Source organism: Syngnathoides biaculeatus, chromosome 19 (assembly GCF_019802595.1).
Source record: "Syngnathoides biaculeatus isolate LvHL_M chromosome 19, ASM1980259v1, whole genome shotgun sequence".
NCBI lineage: Eukaryota > Metazoa > Chordata > Actinopteri > Syngnathiformes > Syngnathidae > Syngnathoides > Syngnathoides biaculeatus.
This window is the reverse complement of record NC_084658.1, coordinates 13366358-13385527: the sequence shown is the minus strand read 5'-3', so window position 1 is coordinate 13385527 and position 19170 is coordinate 13366358. Positions and strand designations below refer to the sequence as shown.

General features: G+C 46.6%; 2 protein-coding genes across 5 annotated transcripts; one reads left to right on the top strand and one right to left on the bottom strand.

The window, feature by feature from the left end:
• Positions 1–3279: 3279 nt before the first annotated feature.
• On the bottom strand, positions 3280–10870 carry LOC133492763 (protein shisa-2). The gene is made up of 2 exons (XM_061805409.1): positions 10087–10870; positions 3280–5028 (listed from the first exon to the last, which is right to left on the bottom strand). Exons 1-2 carry the CDS (start codon positions 10382–10384, stop codon positions 4457–4459), a joined length of 870 nt encoding a protein of 289 aa, XP_061661393.1. The 5' UTR covers positions 10385–10870; the 3' UTR covers positions 3280–4456.
• Positions 10871–11512: 642 nt separating this feature from the next.
• Positions 11513–18012, top strand: spice1 (spindle and centriole associated protein 1). 4 transcript variants are annotated; one of them, XM_061805923.1, is made up of 18 exons: positions 11513–11959; positions 12265–12312; positions 12414–12551; positions 12620–12722; positions 12809–12906; positions 13145–13215; positions 13299–13423; positions 13935–14060; positions 14143–14399; positions 14481–14612; positions 14909–15017; positions 15468–15563; positions 15655–15947; positions 16026–16209; positions 16286–16337; positions 16585–16640; positions 17088–17153; positions 17248–18012. In XM_061805923.1, the coding sequence occupies exons 1-18, from the start codon at positions 11858–11860 to the stop codon at positions 17307–17309; spliced, it is 2118 nt and encodes a 705-aa protein (XP_061661907.1). In that variant the 5' UTR covers positions 11513–11857; the 3' UTR covers positions 17310–18012. The 4 variants fall into 4 exon arrangements, with proteins under 4 accessions (XP_061661907.1, XP_061661908.1, XP_061661910.1 ...); XM_061805924.1 differs by having other exon boundaries at positions 17426–18009; XM_061805926.1 differs by lacking the exon at positions 16585–16640 and having other exon boundaries at positions 17248–18010.
• Positions 18013–19170: the final 1158 nt, after the last annotated feature.

Here is a 19170-nt window from a genome sequence, read left to right as displayed (position 1 = left end):
AGTAGTAGCAAGGCAAAAGTGATGCAGCAGTTGTATATTTTACTGACTTCAGTATCACTACTGACTTAAAATACAACCAACCTCTTCACTATTAAGTACAACTTCTGCATAGATGTCAACTCGGGTACTGTTTTGCCTCACTACTAACGTACATTTCTACTAGTGCGGCGTAATTGTTGCACCCTGTAGTGGACAAAAAAAACAAAAAACATAATTCAATCTACTAGTGCAGCAAATCATCATACTAGTGAGGACAAAGCGCGTACTAATACAGCACTCAATGAATTGCACTAGTACCACATTGAATAAATGCCAGGACGGCTTTCCGCGTATCGAGAAGAAGGGATTTCCGCAGAAGACGCTCGCTCACTGTGTTTGTTTGTTTGTTTGTTTTTTGTGACTGTGGAGTCTCGTGCTCTGCTTGTGGAATGCGAGAACGCCGGCTTGTAGAGAGGGGAGGGATTGTCCCGTCCGAGTCCTAATCATTAAATCCAATCAATCCCCAAAACACGTCTACGTCCTGTCTGCTGCTGTTCATCCCTCATTTTTATTTTAGATATTAAAATGTTGAACAACTGGCACTTTCTTTAAAAAAGATTTTGTTTTCAATTAAAATGAATGGTTTTTTTTCACTCTTTTTGTAAAAGAAGTTTCCTGATAAAATAATATAAACTAGTTTTTGTGTCAAAACCATTGCCATCACAGAAAAAAAATAGAAAAATACTCACTTTTTCGTTTTTCTAATATTATACTATTTTCTGTTAATTTTAGAATTGTTTTATTTTTAAATTGTCGCAATTGTTGAAACTCTTTTCCAATAACAAATCACGATCAGAAAACCTAAATGAGTGTCAATTTTCAACAATTACAGTATTCTCCTAAATAATAAAAATACGTTTTTTACACTGACAAATTTTGTCTTTAAAAGATAAGTAATTAAAATTAAAAATTAAGTAATTTTTTCAAAATCAGTTAGAAATTTTTTTTTTTCAAGTCAAATAAATATTTTTTTCCACTTAATCAAATAATGTCTCTTTTTGTAAATGAAGTTTCCTTATCTCTTTTTTGTCAACCATTGCCATCACAGAACAAAATAGAAAAATAGTAATTTTCTTTTTTATAATTTTATACTATATTCTGTTAATTTTAGAATTTTTTATTTTTAAATTGTCACAATTGTTTCAACTATTTTCCCATAAGAAATCAAACTGTCTTTGATCAGAAAACATTAATAAAATTAATTAATTAATGAAAAAAAATCAAAGAGAAATTTCTTATTTTTTTCAATTAAAATAAATATTTTTTTCACTTCTCTTTTTTTAAAAAGTTTCCTTCTGAAATAATACAAACTAGTCTTTTTTTTATTATCAAACCATTGCCATGACAGAACAGAATGGAAAAAATACTAATTTTCTTTTTTCTAATTTTACAATATATTGTTATTTTTAGAATTGTTTAATTTTTAAATTGTTGCAATCATGCAAACTGTCACGATCAGATTAAGCAATTAAAATAAAAATAAAAAATTGGGTAATTAAAAAAAAATCAACATTAGAAATGTCTTTTTTTTTTTTTTTTAAAGGTTCACATTTTTAAGAAATTAATTACAGCGAGAAATAATAGAATTAAACGCATTCTTGGTCAAACCTTCTCCAATCCCAAAACATTTTCTCTCGATTGCCCCCGAAGGGTTAAAAATACGTCAACGTTTATTGACGGTAAATCTTTCAACAGCGAAAACAGTCGCCTTCATTTTGCCCCGCGCGCTCGCACCGTTAAAAACCGCAACGCGTTTCCCCCTCTTGACGCATCTCATAAAATCCCACCTCTCCCCCAGGTTTCTTTTCCGAAATCTACGCTGACCTTTTACGATTAAGGCCCCCCCGGAATCCCAAGTCGGAGATGCCTTTGCCGCCCACCTTCCTGGTCTCGCGGCCGCTGCAGTATGGGGAATCCATCGGGCTGCCGCGGTTACTTGCTGTAACTTTGGATAAATAATTCCGGCTCAGCTGCCAGTGCCTGGACCGAGTCTTTGGGCTTCTGGTCACCGCTTTAGAGCGCCTCGTCGTCCGTGAGTGCGTGCACATCATGGAGAGAAGGTAGAAGGACGAAGGGAGAAAACATTTTTTAGAAGCCGTTAAAAGTATTTGGGCGGCACGGTGAATCAGCTGGTAAAGCGTTGGCCTCGCAGTTCTGAGGTCCCGGGTTCAATCCCGGACCCGCCTGTTCTTCCCGTGCCTGTGTGGGTTTCCTCCAGGCGCTCTGGTTTCCTCCCACGTCCCAAAAACATGCGACATTAATTGGACACATTAAATTGCCCCTAGGTGTGATTGCTAGCTCCGGCACTCCCCCCGACCTTCGTGAGGATAAGCAGCGAAGAAAATGGATGGATATAGGTGTGATTGTGAGTGCGGCTGTTTTTCTCCATGTGCCCTGTAATTGGCCGGCAACCAGTTCAGGGTGTACCCCGCCTCACGCCCGTTGACAGCTGGGATATCCTCTGGCACTCCCCGCGACCCTCGTGAGGATAAGCCGCAAAGAAAATGGATGTATGGATGAAGCAGTACTTTGGTAAGCCAAAAATGCTAATAATATCTCCCTGTTATCATTGACAATGTGAAAATTTGAAATTTTTGTACGGATTTCAACAAGAATCATGGAAGTTGACACACTCGCGGGCCATATAAAATTATGTAGCGGGCTGCATCTGGCCCCCCAGGCCTTGTGTTTGACACCTGTGTGATCGCGGGCCCACCAACACTGCTTAAGCTTAAAACGTTTTGGAAAGGCTTCTCGAGGAGTATCCAAAACTTCAGTTTGGCTGTTTAATAGTCAAGAAAGTATTCAAGGATTTTTTTGGGGCGTGGGGGGCGTATTTCAATGTGAAAGTGAGCAAACAAGACTCAGAAGCCCCTTGAAAAATGACGATTTTCATTTATGTTTGGTTCCATGAAGGCATTAAAAACGGCACCAGTGCACCCTGGACGACAGAACCGGACTGCCGCACATTTTGCGGACAGACTGCACATTCCTGCGTTTTGAAGGCGGCGGGCGACTTGCTCGCCGGGGCGGGGGGGGGGGGGGGGGTCGTTTTTCAAAGCGCCAGTGACGTCGGCGGTATCTCACGCCGGGGGCGGCGTCGGGAGGGAAAAGTCTGGAGCGTCACGGTCGCTGCGCCGCGCTCACTTCATTGGCGTTTAAATGCTCTGCGGGGGGTTGGGGGGGGGGGGGGGGGGGGGCTTGCGATTGCCATCGCACACACACACACACACATTTTGCAAATCCGCACTATAAATCATCCCAGTCATCACTGGCACAAACACACAAATCTTTCATACTTGGAAAATATTTTTGAACTTCGGCTCATCCGCAGTACCGAAAACCGAGTCCGGCGAACAAACAGTAGGAGTCCTCATAGGGGAACTAAACCTAAATTTGTTTTATTTCATTTTTTGCAGGAATACATAGAATTTTCCACCACCAGTCCAAATAGCCCAATTATTAATATCACACTTGTGGAATCATGAGTGAATGGGTTAATTCAACAGTTCCCGTCCATAACGGCGGCTTGATGTCATGATGGGTTGAATACATTTTTTAGCAAACCCATCATACCATCAAGCCGTCGTTATGCTAGTTTTTGTAGCATACGCGGGTCACCTGCTGGCACGTTTGGTCACGTGACATTTGCAACACGCAAAGAGCGCTTGGGAGATTAATTTCAGTTGACGCAGCAGGGGGCGATGTTGCCAAATAAGGCGGAAAATTGATGAATTTAGTTGACTTTAATTTTTGTTCGGGTGGCTCAGCTGCGTTGGCCTCACAGTTCTGAGGACCCGGGTTCGATCCTGGCCCCGCCTGTGTGGAGTTTGCATGTTCTCCCCCGTGCCTGCGTGGGTTTTCTCCCGGTGGGCACTCCGGTTCCCTCCCACATCCCAAAAACATGCGACATCAATTGGACACTTTAAATTGCCCATAGGTGTGATTGCGAGCGCGGCTGTTTGTCTCTATATGCCCCGCGATTGGCCGGCAACCAGTTCAGGGTGTAACCCCGACTCCCGCCCGTTGACAGCTGGGATAGGCTCCGGCACTCCCCGCCACCCTCGTGAGGATAAGCGGCAAAGAAAATGGATGGATGGTTAAATTACCCACAGGTGTGATTGTGAACGCAGCTGTTTGTCTCTATGTACCCTGCGATTGGCCGGCGACCATTTCAGGGTGTACCTCGCCTCCTGCCCGTCGACAGCTGGGATAGGCTCCGGCACTCCCCGCGACCCTCGTGAGGATAAGCAGCCAAGAAAACGGATGGATGGATCATTTTTATTCCACAAATGCGACGTTGATCAGAATATTGTTTATAGACGGGTGGGGGAACATACAACGTATTCTAACCACCAAAAAATGGCGGTGGGGGGCAGACACACCAGAATCCACTCAGGTGTTGTTTAACAAGTCGTCACACTGTCACCGGGGGGTATTTCTGCTCACTGGCGACAGGTTGAGGGGGAGGGCAAGGGGACTGGAGGGGTCGATACCCGCCTTGGGTGGGGTCTATAAAAGCGGGGGACACCGGGTGGGCGTAGCCGATGTACTGCGGATGCAGGAACTGTCCCTGGTGGGGCATGATCTGCGTGGCCTGCTGGCAGTTGAGGACGGAGAAGTTGGTGGGCATGTTGACGAAGACGCTGGCGTCGGGGGGCAGGCAGCAGGAGGCCTGCGCCCGGACCAGAGGGGGGGGCGCCTGGGGCCCCGGGCGGACGTTGGCGGACGGGGCGGAGGAACTGGACGACGTGGCCGTGCTGGACTGGCGCGAGGACGAGCCCCTGGAGCCGGCGGCGGCGGCGGCGGACATCATGGGGATGGTCTCCAGGAGGCGGCCCCCTCCGCCGGAGCCCCCCGCCGACCCCGACCCCGCCAACTCCTGCTTGGGGCGGAGACAGCGGCAGCAGCACATGGCCACCACCGAGCCAACGAGGATGAAGGCCACGAAGACGGAGCCCACGATCAGGAAGGGGACGTAGATGGGAACTGCGGAGGGGGACCGGGAGAGAACGCCGTTAGATTTCATACAACGCGCAACCTCGCGCGGCATTTCAACTCCAAACGCTTGACGGGCGAGCGCCGATCGGCCGAGACAGGGACACGAAAAGCTGGCCGGGCTTTGCCCCCGTCGGGAGCGAAAGGTGCGCTGGGATTTGCGACCCGGGGAGCCCGAGACGCTCGTTAGCACTTCTCCACTTTGTTTTGATCTCGTCTAATCCTTAGTACCCTGCTGTGTGACCCCCTCCCCCCCCTCACCGACATGTTATTGGCTAAGTTTGTCATTATGCATAGTGGGGGGTGGGGGGGGGGATAACCACGCACCACTTTTTCCACCGCAAAGACCCAGTAAGGTGATTGCAATGCGCAATCCCTAAAATGCATCTTCCCTGAGTAGAGTGCCACGTCGTGGGGCATCGAGTGTGCGCATTTACACGAAGACAAAAGGTGAATAAAAAATTCCGGCTCAACTGCTAGCATGTGGACCGGGGGTTTGGACTCTGGCAGCCGGTTTAGAGCGCCTCGTCGTCCGTGAGTGCCTGCACATGTTTTAGAAGCTGTTAAAAATATTTGTATCATCTGATGGGAGATTAATTGGACGCTCTAAATTGCCCATAGGTGTGATTGTGAGTGCGGCTGTTTGTCTCCATGTGCCCTGCAATTGGCTGGCAACTAGTTCAGGGTGTACCCCGCCTCCTGCCCGTCGACAGCTGGGATAGGCTCCAGCACTCCCTGCGACCCTTGTGAGGATAAGCGGCAAAGGAAATGGATGGATAAATTGCCCATAGGTGTGATTGTGAGTGGGGCTGTTTGTCTCCATGTGCCCTGCAATTGGCTGGCAACTAGTTCAGGGTGTACCCCGCCTCCCGCCCGTCGACAGCTGGGATAGGCTCCAGCACTCCCTGCGACCCTTGTGAGGATAAGCGGCAAAGGAAAGGGATGGATAAATTGCCCATAGGTGTGATTGTGAGTGGGGCTGTTTGTCTCTATGTGCCCTGCAATTGACTGGCAACCAGTTCAGGGTGTAACCCGGACTCCCGCCCGTTGACAGCTGGGATAGGCACCAGCACTCCCCGCGACCCTCATGAGGATAAGCGGGACAGAAAATGGATGGATGAATATATATATATATTTCAACTGCTTTCAGACCTGTTTATAACCAACACACCGCCTCCGAGGTTTCAACATAGTTGCGCGCCCCCCCCCCTGTACTTAGCAAAACAAAGCATACCCAGCAAAGCATTATGGGTACTTTTTATCGGGGTCTTTCCCGAATTCTTTCGGCCACTCACTCCCCCCTTCTTCAACCTCACGGCAGATTCGGACACACCCTGAGAGGAAAGGAAAAAAAGCCTTTTGGACACTTTTAGAGCAACTCTTACCAAATGCCCCCCCCCCATCACTCCCCCTCCCCCACCTATCCTCAAAAGTGTTCTGCATACTCATAAATCCATCTTTCCCTGTACTTGCAAAAACAAGCCTTTTGGATACTGTCATGTGTACCTAATGAAGTGGTCAGGGAGTATTAGTCAGTTATGTGTGTGTGAGTGTGGGGGCGAGGGGGGTAAAAGGGGGGGGGGGGCATTCTTGAGCCAGTTATTCCTGGCCGGACTTCGCAGCGCTGCTCGGCTCGCGCTCCAAGAAAAGGAGGCATTCAGCGCCGGATGATTTCATGAAAATCAAAAAGGGGGAGCGAGCCCGTTCCCGTTCCGGCAGAACTTCTCGATCCGAAGGAGCGTTCAAGCTCTCAGCTTTATCACATTTTGAAATGTATCAAAATATTTCCTTTTTTTTTTTTTTTTTTCCATCAAATTTGAGAGGTTAAGCCGTTTGAGTGTGCCTAATATTTTGACGGCCTCCATGTTGCCGGGTGGGTGACCCCGTCTGCACGCCAAACGGGGCGAGCCAAGGTGACGGGCTCCGGTTTCCTTTTGTCTGCGGGCTCTTTTCTCGGCTGACGACGCTCGACAAAAAGGGCGGATTATGGCACGGGAGGCCTACGAGTTAAATGATGAGGATGAGGAAGGTGAGGGTGGGCCGGTTGTGGGGGGGTCCAGGTGACACCGGACCCAGAAGCGAGGTGTCAAACTTTGACGAACATATTTCAGGCAACGCCCGACTCCCAAGAAACTCCTCCTATAAGTCCGTCATGGCTTCACATCTCCGGGTAATGTCCCTGGGGGGGGGGGGGGGGGGGGTCTCACTAGCCTTTGTTTTCCTGTACGGTACAACCTCGGTTCTCGACCGCAATCCGTTCCAGCAGCCGGTTCGAGAACCGATTTCTTCAAAAACCGAATCGATATTTCCCACGTTTGCGTACAGCGTATGTTTTTTACGGGTTATTTCGCGGTGCGTTCGAATTCGCAATAACAACGCGCGTCGTGGGTCAGCTGGCGGGGTTATTTCCGGGTTTTGTTGGCGTCACGAACCCAAATGCAGAACTCCAAGACGAGGACATGACGTTAGGCGTTGTTTTATTCAAAGCTGAGGTCTAAGTAAGCAGTCCGAGAAGGCAGACGGTACAGAAACGCTGAGCGAAGGCAGGATCCAAAAACGTGAAGCGAGGTGGAGATTCCTACTGTCAGTGAATGCAACTCGCTAACTCAGGGCACAACGAACCGGCGAATACCGGTGACCAAAACTCCGTCAAGTTACAATCCCAATGTGAAACAGCTGTGAGCGGTGACACCGACCAGGGCAGTGGCCACGCTCCTCTCGGCCGTGGTCCACCCTGGCTCGTGACATTCGGGGGCGTTCGAGTACCGATTTTTGTTCGAAAACAGAAGCAAAAAATATCTAAATCTTCGTTGAAAACCGATTTGTTCGAGAACCGAGGCTTCTTTTACTCCCACACTGGGGTATTCTTCAACAGTTCCATATTCGAACCTTTATTTGTGTGCCGGTTTCTAACGCCTGCTCGAGAACTTTGGTGGTTCCTCAGTGGTGCTAGCAGAACAGATCCTGTCTCCGGGACTTGGGTTTCTGTAGAAGTCACAAGTTCCTGTAAGGATCCGACCGTACGTCCTCACTGATGTGGAATTAGGTGTACTAGTTGAGTAAGAGTATTTTTTTGCGCCACACCTGCCGCCGCGCTCGCGTTAAGAACTCGCTCGGTTCTCGTCGTTACGTTCCCCCGCGACGGAGAACGTTAACAACGTCCCGCCTGTGCGAGTCATTAAAGCCGCTCGCCGTATCCCTCGCCGTGAGTGATTCATAGCCTGGAAAGCGCTGGAAAATGGATCAAATGCAACTGATCCTTTGTATGAGGGGCCCCGGGGGGGGGGGGGATTTCGGATTGGTCGTAACCCAGCGGATTTTATAACAACTACAGTTGCCATTTTTTAAAAAAAAATTGGGCGGTTGAGTGACAACGAGGGCCGTTATTATTCAATTCTTGAGGTTGTGATTCGAGTCGATTCGATTCAGTTTTGATTTAATGGCTTGATGTGAGCATGTGCTATGCCGCCTTCTTATTTCCGTCCATCCATCCATTTTCTTAGCCGCTTATCCTCACAAGGGTCGCGGGGAGTGCCGGAGCCTATCCCAGGCAATCGCAGTGCAGCCGCACTCACAAACACACCTAGAGGCAATTTTGAGTGTCTAATTAATGTTGCATGTTTTTGGGATGCGGGAGGAAACCGGAGTGCCCACCCGGAGGAAACCCACGCAGGCACGGGGAGAACATGCAAACTCCACACAAAATGTAAATAATATTATAGTTTATGGTTAACTTATGTCAACATCTTAATAATAACGAATTAGCTTGTGTTAACTAAGCCTCGGAGTACTGGCTATCCCTGGACCGCGCATGATGGTCTTAAAGGTTTTTTTTTTTTTGGGGGGGGGGGTGATTTGAGAACGTGCGTACGTTTTAATGGGCAAAGCTGTCAGCGCCTTGCAATGGAGCAACTGTCCACGATCCGGTTCAAGTCGCGACTCGATTCCGGCAAACGCTATTCTATTTTTATAAGTGCACTTTAGGACCATTTGGGAGCCCCGCGTAGACCCCTTTCCCTGAACCCCCCCCCCAACTTCCCTCTGCTGTGCAGCTGTCGCTGCCAACCTGCAGGCAGCTGATGCTCCCCGCAACAAGGACGTAGTGTATGCGCCACGGAGCGCTTCCTGGGAGGAAACTGGGACCGTGTAATCACATAAAATGCAATCGGAAGACCTCGTGAGAGTCACCCGGCACAATCTCGCTTCAAACCCCCTTCCGGGCTGCGGAGCTATCGGCTTGGTCGCCACGTAGTACTCCTCTGGGTCTTGGATTTTGGTTTAGTGCAGTACTGTCCAAAAGGATGTTGACAAAGTATGGGAACGACTGACACCTTCACTGTGCAAAAAAAAAAGCTTTGTTTTGACTTTTATTTTTCCGGGTGTGTGTGAGGGGTGCGTCAATACCTTTGGAGGTGTTGAAGGGGGTGAATCGCGGGGGAAAACTTTGGACCGGGCTAGGCTAAAAGCATACCAAATACTTTTTCCCGTTTTTGGGGGGGATTTGTACACGGCATAGGGGGTGCGCCAACTCGGCTAGGGTGTTGAAAGGGGTGCGCGACTTTAACATTTTAGGAAAGACTGACCGGAAATACCCTGAAGGTGTTGTTTTTACCCGAAGACGAGAATGTGAGATTGGGGGTGCGTGGCTAAACTTGCTTGTCAAATACATTTGCTAAAAGTACCAGGGAAAGCAAAGGGGGTGTCCAATTCTGCTGGGATGTTGAAAGGGGGTGCGCGACTTTTACATTTTAGGAAAAACCGACCTGAAATACCCTGAAGGTGTTGTTTTTACCCAAAGACGAGAATGTGAGATAGGGGGCGCGTGGCTATAAACTTGCTTGTCAAATACTTTTTGGTAAAAGTACCAGGGAATGCATTGGTGGGTGCGCCAACTCTGTTGGGGTGCCTGGTGATGGGTGGTCTTATTGTACCCCAAAAACTTTGTTTTGACGTTTTCAAGGTGCAACCCACAATTAAAGTACTTAATAACTAATGCCGGTGTAAGTAGCAGTACTGGATTGTGTTATGGATTAGCATCTAGGCCAGTACCTGCACCGGAGTCCTTAGTCTCCTTGCCCTCGTTCCCGGGCTCCAGGGCCCGCCGGTCGTTGTCGCAGCCGCCCTGGTCCAGCCGCGCGTCCGTGCTGGAGCAGCAGTAGCGCAGCTCGCACTTCCCGCAGCAAATGATGGCGTCCACGCCGTCAATCTTCTCCGGGCACTGGAAGCCTTCCTTCCACGCTCCCTGGGCGTCCTGCCACCCGTGGCAGTACTCCCCGCTGGCCCGCACGTCGACGGCGATCGCGAGTAGGGTCACGACCACGGCGGCCGGGAGTCCTCCGGCCCACATCCCGCAGGCGAGAGAAAGAAAGCCCCCCCGCAGCACCACCACCGCCGCCGCCCCACTCCCCTCCGGCTAGGATTCACCGGAACTGTGAGGGGACCTCTGGGACTCAAGAAAATGAATGATGCACAACTTGGGCGCTGGCATTTGTTGGAGAATCCCTGTGCGTAGTTGCGTCTTCCAAATATAATAATAATAATAATGACTCCAGGCGATTATCCTCCACGTGTTCGAGATCAAGCGTAGTCTCCAGGTGCGCCTTTTCTTAAATCCAGCCTGGGGGGGCAAGTAGAAGCGTGCAATGTGGACTCCGACTGTTGTCCTTGCGTCCTTGGAGTCTTGCGCACGGCTGTTCCAAGCGCGAGTAGCGCGCGGCGCATGTTGCTGAGGCGTTCCCGACGAGAACAGAGCGCAAGTGAAGTAGAGGGTCCCCCCCCCCCCCCCCCCCCGACCCCACCTCCGGGGATCGTCAGTCCTCGCCTCACGCGCAGGACGTCCTACTTTGCGTCACCAGAGGGGTGTGGACCAAGTCTTGAAATGACAGCCGCGCCAGGTCAAGTCACGTTTAGGCACCCAATAAAAGAACCCAGCGATGTGTTGTTGTTATGGAAAATTATGAAAATAATCAATAAAACCAGGACAATGTTTGCGTGTGCAATTTGTGTAACTTTATTCTATAAATATACATACACCCAAAAAAAAAAACCTCTTGGCCCTCATACCAGGAAACTTTTATTCTAATCGCAACATTGCCACCTTGTGGACGAATGTCATAATTTCACGTCGAATCACGTCCCGTTGTTTACAAAGGGTTTTCACGATTAAATATGTACCAGAAGATATGCTGCAAATGCAATGGTATTTTTATGAAATTAATATTCGTCACTTTTACACTAATACGCCGTTCATCTCGGCAAGTACTACATTTCCCGACATGCTCTTGGCGTAAACTGGCGTCCGTGGCAACCATTAACGGAACTCTCACAACAAACACCGAACCCACATTTTTATTATATAATAATATTCTTATATTAAATTACATTCCATACATGTTACAATATCATTTTCGAACAAGTTTTATTTATCAAAGTAACATGCGCCTAATGGCTCATCAATCATGTCCCATCATGCTTTTCGCGTACGTGACGACAGCACAGGGAAGTGGCGCGGGACGATTGAAAAACTGTCAGGCGACAAAATAGGAAAGCCGAGTTTGAAACCCGTTACTCGGACAGCGTTTTGTGGCGTATTTAAGTTTTTTTTTTTTAAATAATTCGCCAGTCTGCAACAAACGCCGCGGTTCTTTTACGTTTGGAAGTTAGCGCAAACTTCAGGCATTAGCTAGCTAGCTGTGAAAGTGGCTACCGGCGAACGCTAGCTACCGGCTTTGCTATCACATTCTTCAATTAATTTATTTTCTTTACTTTGGGGAACAAACAAACAAACTGTGTATTCGTGTCAAATAGCACTTTCTCGAATATGTCATTCGCCAGAGGAGGGTGTCGACCACAGCACGGCAAGGGTTTGAAAAAGCCCCTTCGCCACAAGAAGTCAACTGCCAATCACCAAAAAGAGTGGGTGGTGAGTATAAATTATTCAACAACAACGTTTTCAGTTATTATTGATAAGAATCCTCGTTCTTAGGGCCGTGACAACCTGAATTTGTACGTAAATTAGAACGCTGCCTTGTCTGTCCCTAACATAGACGTGAATAATAAGTGAATAAGTGAATATTAGAGTGATGAACAAGCCTGAGGCCATAAATGCAAAATAAGTCGTCCAGAGGATCCCGCATTGATTCTAATCACATCAATCGTCATTGTTTTAAAAATGTACGTACGTGACTTTGTTACTTATTATTTGACACCCTGATAATGTGGTTTCAGAGCACCATCAGCGACCTGTCAGTGCACAAGCTGACCCCCGCAGAGCTGGTAAAGCTGCTTTCGATCGCGTTTAATGATTTGACTTTCAACTGCGTTCAAGTACGAAGCCCCCCCCGCGGTCGATTTCTAGTCCCGGTTTGCGTCTTCAGAGTCATCGGCACGAGATCCGCAAGTCCCACAACAAGGCCGCCGCTCAGTGGGAGTTGCGAGAGAAAGCCCTGAAAGCTCGCCTCAGGCAGGTTGGAAGTAGTCCCCTGGACAAGGCGGGTCAAGCAATCATAAGAGAGGTGTGATTATTTTAACATAATCACATAAATATATGTATATTAATCAGTGTATTGGATTTGTTTTGCAGGTGTTCTCTGACAAGCTGCTGCTGCAGGATGTGCTGGCCCGCTCCGACAGAGCCATGGCGATGGTCAAAGACCTATTAGGGGATCCACCGCGCAGGCGTACTGGTAAAATTTTTAACATGCCACATTACCCAATATTGTTAAGATTATACAAGTACATTTTTGTATCCTTTGCTTGTGTAATTCCGCAGGACATCCCACTGTGACGGTGGCCCCAAACCCGGACTCTACTTTTTTCCGGAGATCCATTGACCTGTCATCCCTCAGTGATTCCATGTTGGATCAACAGGTGTGTGTGTGTGTGTAGTAATTGTTTAAGCACTCTATTTAAAAATTATTATTATATAGATTTTTTTTTGTCATAGACTTGCATGCCACAACTGGTAATACAGCAATACTGCACGTTGTTTACAATATAATTAGATAATATTGTTTTTGGCAGTGTCAATTGTTTAATGTGGCTTTTTTTGCACTTATAATGCATTTTTTTTTTTTTAATAAAAGCACAAAAATTCAAAATTTTTCAGGCTCTCACTGAACCAGAGGAAGAAGACTACTACAGTGATGAAGACCCTGCAGACGGAAGGCTATTCCAGAGGTCGTGACCTCTCAATTGAATTGTAAACAGATAAAGACACGCACTTTAAAATACTGTATCTTTTTTTATATCTTTTTTTGCAGGAGTATAAAGTTGAAGAATAAGATGGGCGCGATGCAGCGCCAACGTTTCCATCGTGGTGTCTCTGAGCACAGATGTATGAGTCCTTTATCTCCCAAGACACCAGCCAGACCACCAGCCCACACTGGTGAGCTGGATTTTTATTTTATTTTTGAGTTGGATTTAAAACGCCCACATGTACCGTAATTTCCAGCCTATAAGCCGTGACTTTTTTCCACACGCTTTCAACCCTGCGGTTTATGCGGAGATGCAGCTAATTTGTGCATTTTTTTTCCCCTAACGGCCGCAAGGGGGCACTCGAGCGGAACAGTTAAGAGTGAGACCGGTGGAATATATGGGCCGAGGGAGTGAGTTTTATCGGTCCGCCCCTGTTAGCGCTGCGCTAGTGTGTTACTGCCGTGTCTCAGTGATGTTTACCGGTATGTTTTTTTTTTTTTTTTTTTTTAACCGGCCCTATTAGCGCGGCGCTAGCGTTAGATATCTCATGTTTCGATGTGGGCACTTGCGGCTTTTGCACAGCTGCTGCGTATGTATGTACCAAATGGTATTTCCTTTACAAATGTACTGGGTGAGGCTTATAACCAGGCGCGCTCTGTAGGCCGGGAATCACGGTAAACTCCTTCCGGGTTTGTCCCTAGCTCTCAATGCCACGGCAATTGTCCAGCGTGTACGCTCCAGACACAAGCACTCTGTGGAAGCCGATGAGGAGTCTTCCTTCGTGATGTCACAAGTCCTCAACCCTCATCTTTCTCCCAAGCATCCAGGTAATCAAAGAATACCAAACCTCTTGAAATGTTATATTTAAATTCACAAAAATCACCGCTCTTTTTTTTTTTTTTTTTACAGGGACCTGCCCCTCCGCCAGGACCAGGAAGCGCGCCTGCAAGACGGCCGAGTTGAACGGCTCCCCCGCGGCCCCCCTCACCCGGGAGCAGTCCGGACTGGGCCTGCTGCAGGCCATGCTGGCCCAAGTGGAGCTCGACTTGGATTCTCTGAGTCCGCCAGCGTCGACGCAGAGCCGCCGACGCCCAGGACAAGGCCTCACCGGCTTCTCTGTGGCTTTGGTTTCCACACTGGCGCGCCTGGTGCACCTCCTCAAAAATGTACTGTATGAAAATAAAGGCCCCCCTGTACGTCATTAATATTTCTGGGAGAAAATCAAGTCAGTCTGTCTGTTTCCTCAGCGAGAACGCGACGCTGAGAGCGCGGCCGAGGTGAGACGCAAGCTCGAGGAGAAGCTGAGAGAGCAGCGAGATCTGATCGACGCTCTCACCGCGGAGACCATGACCCTGAGAGAGGAAACCTCCTGCCTGCAGGTGTGGCGTTTAGCAGCCGACGTTAAGGGGCACATATTTTTTGACTCGACCCTCAGAAATTATGCAAATTATTTTCTTTTAATTTTGTAAATTAAATTAACACTAATACCTAAAACTGAGGTGTACGTGCATAAGGGCGCATTGATTTCTGCATTTGCAAACTAAAAGTAGATAACTAAAGATTTACTTCAGGCACACAGGTATTTGGATACAAACCAAAAGTAAATATTCCATATGTGTCCCTTTAATGCACACAAGTGATCTTTCTGATCTTCTGTTTATTTATTTGTCCGCAGGCAGAGTTCCAACAGCGGACAGCCGAGCTGGAGAGGAAGTTGAACTCTGTGGTGTTGGCGATGCCAACGGACCTCGGCCAACCGCAAGGCTCCGATGTCGTAGCTACAGGTTTGATATTGTATGAAAAATTGAATATTCATAAGTTACTTGTGACGTAACATTGGGGTTTCCCATTGCGGTGCGGAGCCTCAAGTTGAAAAAAGTTCGTATCTGGGGCGGAGTCGCTGTGACGTCAGAACGTTTTCATGCTAACAATGAAAGTATTTGGCAAAATTGTGCAGTACATGACATGGGGAAAAATGGAACAATGAAAAATACATTTTCTGTCCCGAGCTTTGGGACACAAGTGGAATGCTTCATGTACAAAGAAGAGGGAAAAGCCTTTTGAGGCTACTTCCAAATATGGGCAAGCTTTTGCGCCATCATCCCTACCAATCAATACCAAGAAAACAAAGTACTGTGTAAACAATCATTTAACAACTCGAGAAATATTGCCTTTGCTCAGTTTAAAATTGTCATTGAGGTTGTCTAATATTTGTTTATTTTTTTTCTGTTCAGTTCAACAGTCTGTTGCCGAGCGACCACTAGTTTCCGTATCTCCTGCCATCCAGCTCTCCTCACCTGGACAGGGAAATGCCAGGCAGCCGATTCCTGGTAACTTAACCCATTTGTGTACTGTTATTACAATGTACTTACTTAGTTCACTTAAAAAAAAAAAAAAAAAAAAATACTCATCTTTCTTCAGAGCCAGATCTGGGTGCCTGCAACAAGCCCAGAGCCAACTGCCCGACGTCCAATCTCACCAGCATTCCCGTCACGTCGAGACTCTCTCCGGAGGCCCTGGAAACGGAGATCAACGAGCTCTGCCGAGTCAGAGACGTGATCAGAGCTCAGCTGATCCGAGCTCAGAGCGTCACGGGGTCGCATGCCAGGAGTAGCGGCGTGGAGCAGAACTGCGAGGGGTCCGGCGGCATAGGCGGATTGACGCCTGACAGAACGCCAAGCACTCCCAAAGACATCGATCAACGGAATCATCAGGTAAGCTACAAAAAAACTTTGTTTGATCATTATCGTGGACCTACAACCAATACTTAAGTCTTTTTGCTTTTGCTGTAGGGGGCTTTTACTAACAACAGCGCAAGTATTGTGCAGCAGCGCCTCCTGGAGCTCAATAGGGAAAGCGCAGCAGCCAGGGGACGACTGCTGGATCTCATCGAGCAGCAGAAGCGGACCGTCACCGCCAGAGTGTCCCCGTGCGGCTCCCCCGTTCCCCCCTCGGCCTTCAGTCCGCCACCATCAGGTAGACATTTCCGCATTCCTGCCATGCGTTTCTTTTAATTGCGGACACCGCAAATGACGGTTGTGTTGTCACTGAGGTGCGAATGGAAGCGCTGACGGATCCCTCCGAATGCTGGCAGACGAAAGACGGTGAGCCCGATGCGCACCATAGAAATACAAGATACAACAGCACTCACTCATCTTTTAATCAAGATTAAAGGGAGGCATGTCATGAAAAGTTTTTTTATCCTTGGAGTACAGTGATTTCTGGACTATAAACCGCACCTGATTATTAGCCTCACCCAGGACATCTTTAAAGGAAATTCATTTTGTACATACATAAGCACTGAGGCCACCTGCTTTTATTACCTCTGAAAGTTTCTTTTCGTCTTTTTAGATTGCTCCAGTTCTTCCTGCTGCCGTTTCCGGCATCTCACCATCAATTAATTTATGGCAAGTTTACGTGGCGCAGCTCTGTTTCCTTCTTTATCGGCCAGCTCGATTACTTTTAACTTGTAAGTTGCGTCATATGCATTTCTTCTTGCATTTTCCGTGATGAGGGTCTGTTCATGCTAATTTTATTCATGCGTAAAGCGCAAAATTACATTAAACTTGCGTCTTCCTCGACACACCTGTCTCACTCTTACATTTTCTGCTCGATCACCCCCGCCGGCCGTTAGGAAAAAAATGCATAAATTAGCTGCATCATTCCATAAGATGCAGGGTTGAAAGCGTGTGACAAAAGTCGTGGGTTATAGTCCAGAAATTAGAGTATTCTGACAAAAAAACAGCTAGTAAAGGAGATCTTAGAGGTTAAAAACTAAGCCAAAGGAGCACAATCATTAATATTCCTAAATACTATTTAGGAGTTTGTAAATTTGTTTAACCCTTGCATTCTAGATCAGCTGGTTTGCAAGTGCATTTTCGGCATTAGGAAGAGGCGCACAGAAGGATGGAAACGCGCAGGTACAAACTCACACATGCATGAGTAAAAGCAGCGGATGTCACCGGTGTGCTTAATTGTATACGATAATACTGTAATGTCGTCGTCCTTCCACAGCAAAGAGACAAATGGCGAGTGCAGGACGAGAAGAGGACTTTGGGGAAAAAAAAAAGTCCTAATTATTTTAAATATTGCAGTGTCATTTCTACAGTTATACTGCTTTTACCGGTTGTGCTGCGTGCTGCGTTGATGAGTGATGACAAGGTTTCTTACTTTAATTTGGTCGCTTTTGCAGTCCGCTCAACGCTTCAGTGCTGATGACGTGACAACTGATAGGCATGAGGACTGCTGATCTCGCGTGTGTGCAGTGAGGCAGAAGGTGATGTAGTGCAGTGCAATGTCAGTAGGTGGCAACATGGAGTCACTCTTAAAGAAGTACTCAACATCTGTTTATGGTTGTTTTTTTTTTTTTTTTTTTTTTTTTAATTGTCATAAGACATGCGTGGAAAAATTGACATTTTTTTGAAGTATCAGGAAGAACTGGAGTGGACAAACCTGATTGTTCACGAATCGCAAATTTTAGATTGTGTAAAATTGGTTACTTTTTATTTGAAATAATTTATGATTTTTGTTTTGTTTTGAACAAATTCATGTAATTATACATTGTTTAATTTTTATGAATGGTTGGTTATTTTGTTTTATTTACAATAAATCAGTTAATGAGTATTTTAATGGACCCTGTTATGACAAAAATTGCTAAATTGATGCAAATATATCTAATACAAGTATTACGTCACTCTTGATAAATTAAATGTAAATATGAATTTAAGAAAAGTGTCATAATATGATGCCCACCCCTTGATAAATTAAATGTAAAAATGAATTTAAGAAAAGTGCCGTAATATGATGCCCACCCCTGAGGTCGAAGGATGTGGTGCTACGATGTGGTGTTAAAAAAAAAAAAAAAGATAAAATAATTAAATAGTCCCGTTGTGTGTCTGTTTTAGGAATTCACAAATCACCTGCCAAAATTTCGGGTAAATCTGCGCCATGTAACAAAATCACAAGGGGGGGGGGGACTGGGGGTGGATGGCGGGCCAGAGCTCATTGTGATCGGGTCGGCCAAGTGAAGGGCGAGGGTGAATGGGGATTAACCCCACCCGAGTGCCTCTCAATGCATCCCCCCCCCCCCCACTCACCCTACCCCCTACCCAATCACCACAGGGACTCTGGACCGGACTTCACGTAATTAAAAAAAAAAAAAAAAAGTACTTTATTTACACAAACAAGCATCGTATGATGAAAATAAGTAACATTTATTGTGGTTATAGATACAAAATTGATTCAAAAACTCAAGGGGTCATACATGAATTGGGGGGGGGCATCATGATTCAATCCCATGTGCCCCCACTTCACCCCAGTCAAGGAGGTGGAAGTCACTCTGCAAAACACACATTGCTGAGGTTAAAAGTAAACATTGTACTAGTCCTTTCTGTCAACACTACAAATGTTATGTACTTAAGGATTACTGTTGTGCAATTTTGCCTTTATGGCATGAAATGAAAGATTAATTTGTGCGGGTATTCAAATGCTTCACACCCCATTTTTTTTTTTTTTGCTTAAAATAAAAACTACACGTTAAATGCTGCATAGAAATAGGACACATGGTGAAAATGTTTGAAAATAACATGTAAAATGCATAAGATAGAAATAAGCAGATGCATGAAGTGGAATGAAGGTAAAATCAACAAATTGTAAAAGTATCAAACCAAGTCTTCAAAAATAATGCTTCTCCTCTTTACCACTAGAGGGAGACATTCCAGGAATGAAGCCGTCGCCTCTGAGGCCTCTTGGAGCCGATTTAGAACTCTTTCAAGTCCTCTTAAAAACACCCCCCCCCCAAAAAAAAGACACAGTGATGTTGTTTTTTTTGTTTGTTTTAAGTTACCACAATGAGTTTTTTTTTTTTTTTTTTTTTTTTTTTTTAAGTGAGGGTTCTTGAAGTCCTTTCTTGAGAACATCTCAAGGTTGGACTGAATG

Bases quoted from the DNA above. Each gene is read 5' to 3' on its own strand.
- LOC133492763 (XM_061805409.1), bottom strand. From the start codon at position 10,384: ATGTGGGCCGGAGGACTCCCGGCCGCCGTGGTCGTGACCCTACTCGCG. The intron at 5,029-10,086 runs GTACTGGCCTAG...CCCCCTCCGCAG, and splicing joins GACTAAGGACTCCGGTGCAG to TTCCCATCTACGTCCCCTTC.
- spice1 (XM_061805923.1), top strand. From the start codon at position 11,858: ATGTCATTCGCCAGAGGAGGGTGTCGACCACAGCACGGCAAGGGTTTG. The intron at 13,216-13,298 runs GTCGTGACCTCT...CTTTTTTTGCAG, and splicing joins GACGGAAGGCTATTCCAGAG to GAGTATAAAGTTGAAGAATA. The intron at 13,424-13,934 runs GTGAGCTGGATT...GTTTGTCCCTAG, and splicing joins CAGACCACCAGCCCACACTG to CTCTCAATGCCACGGCAATT.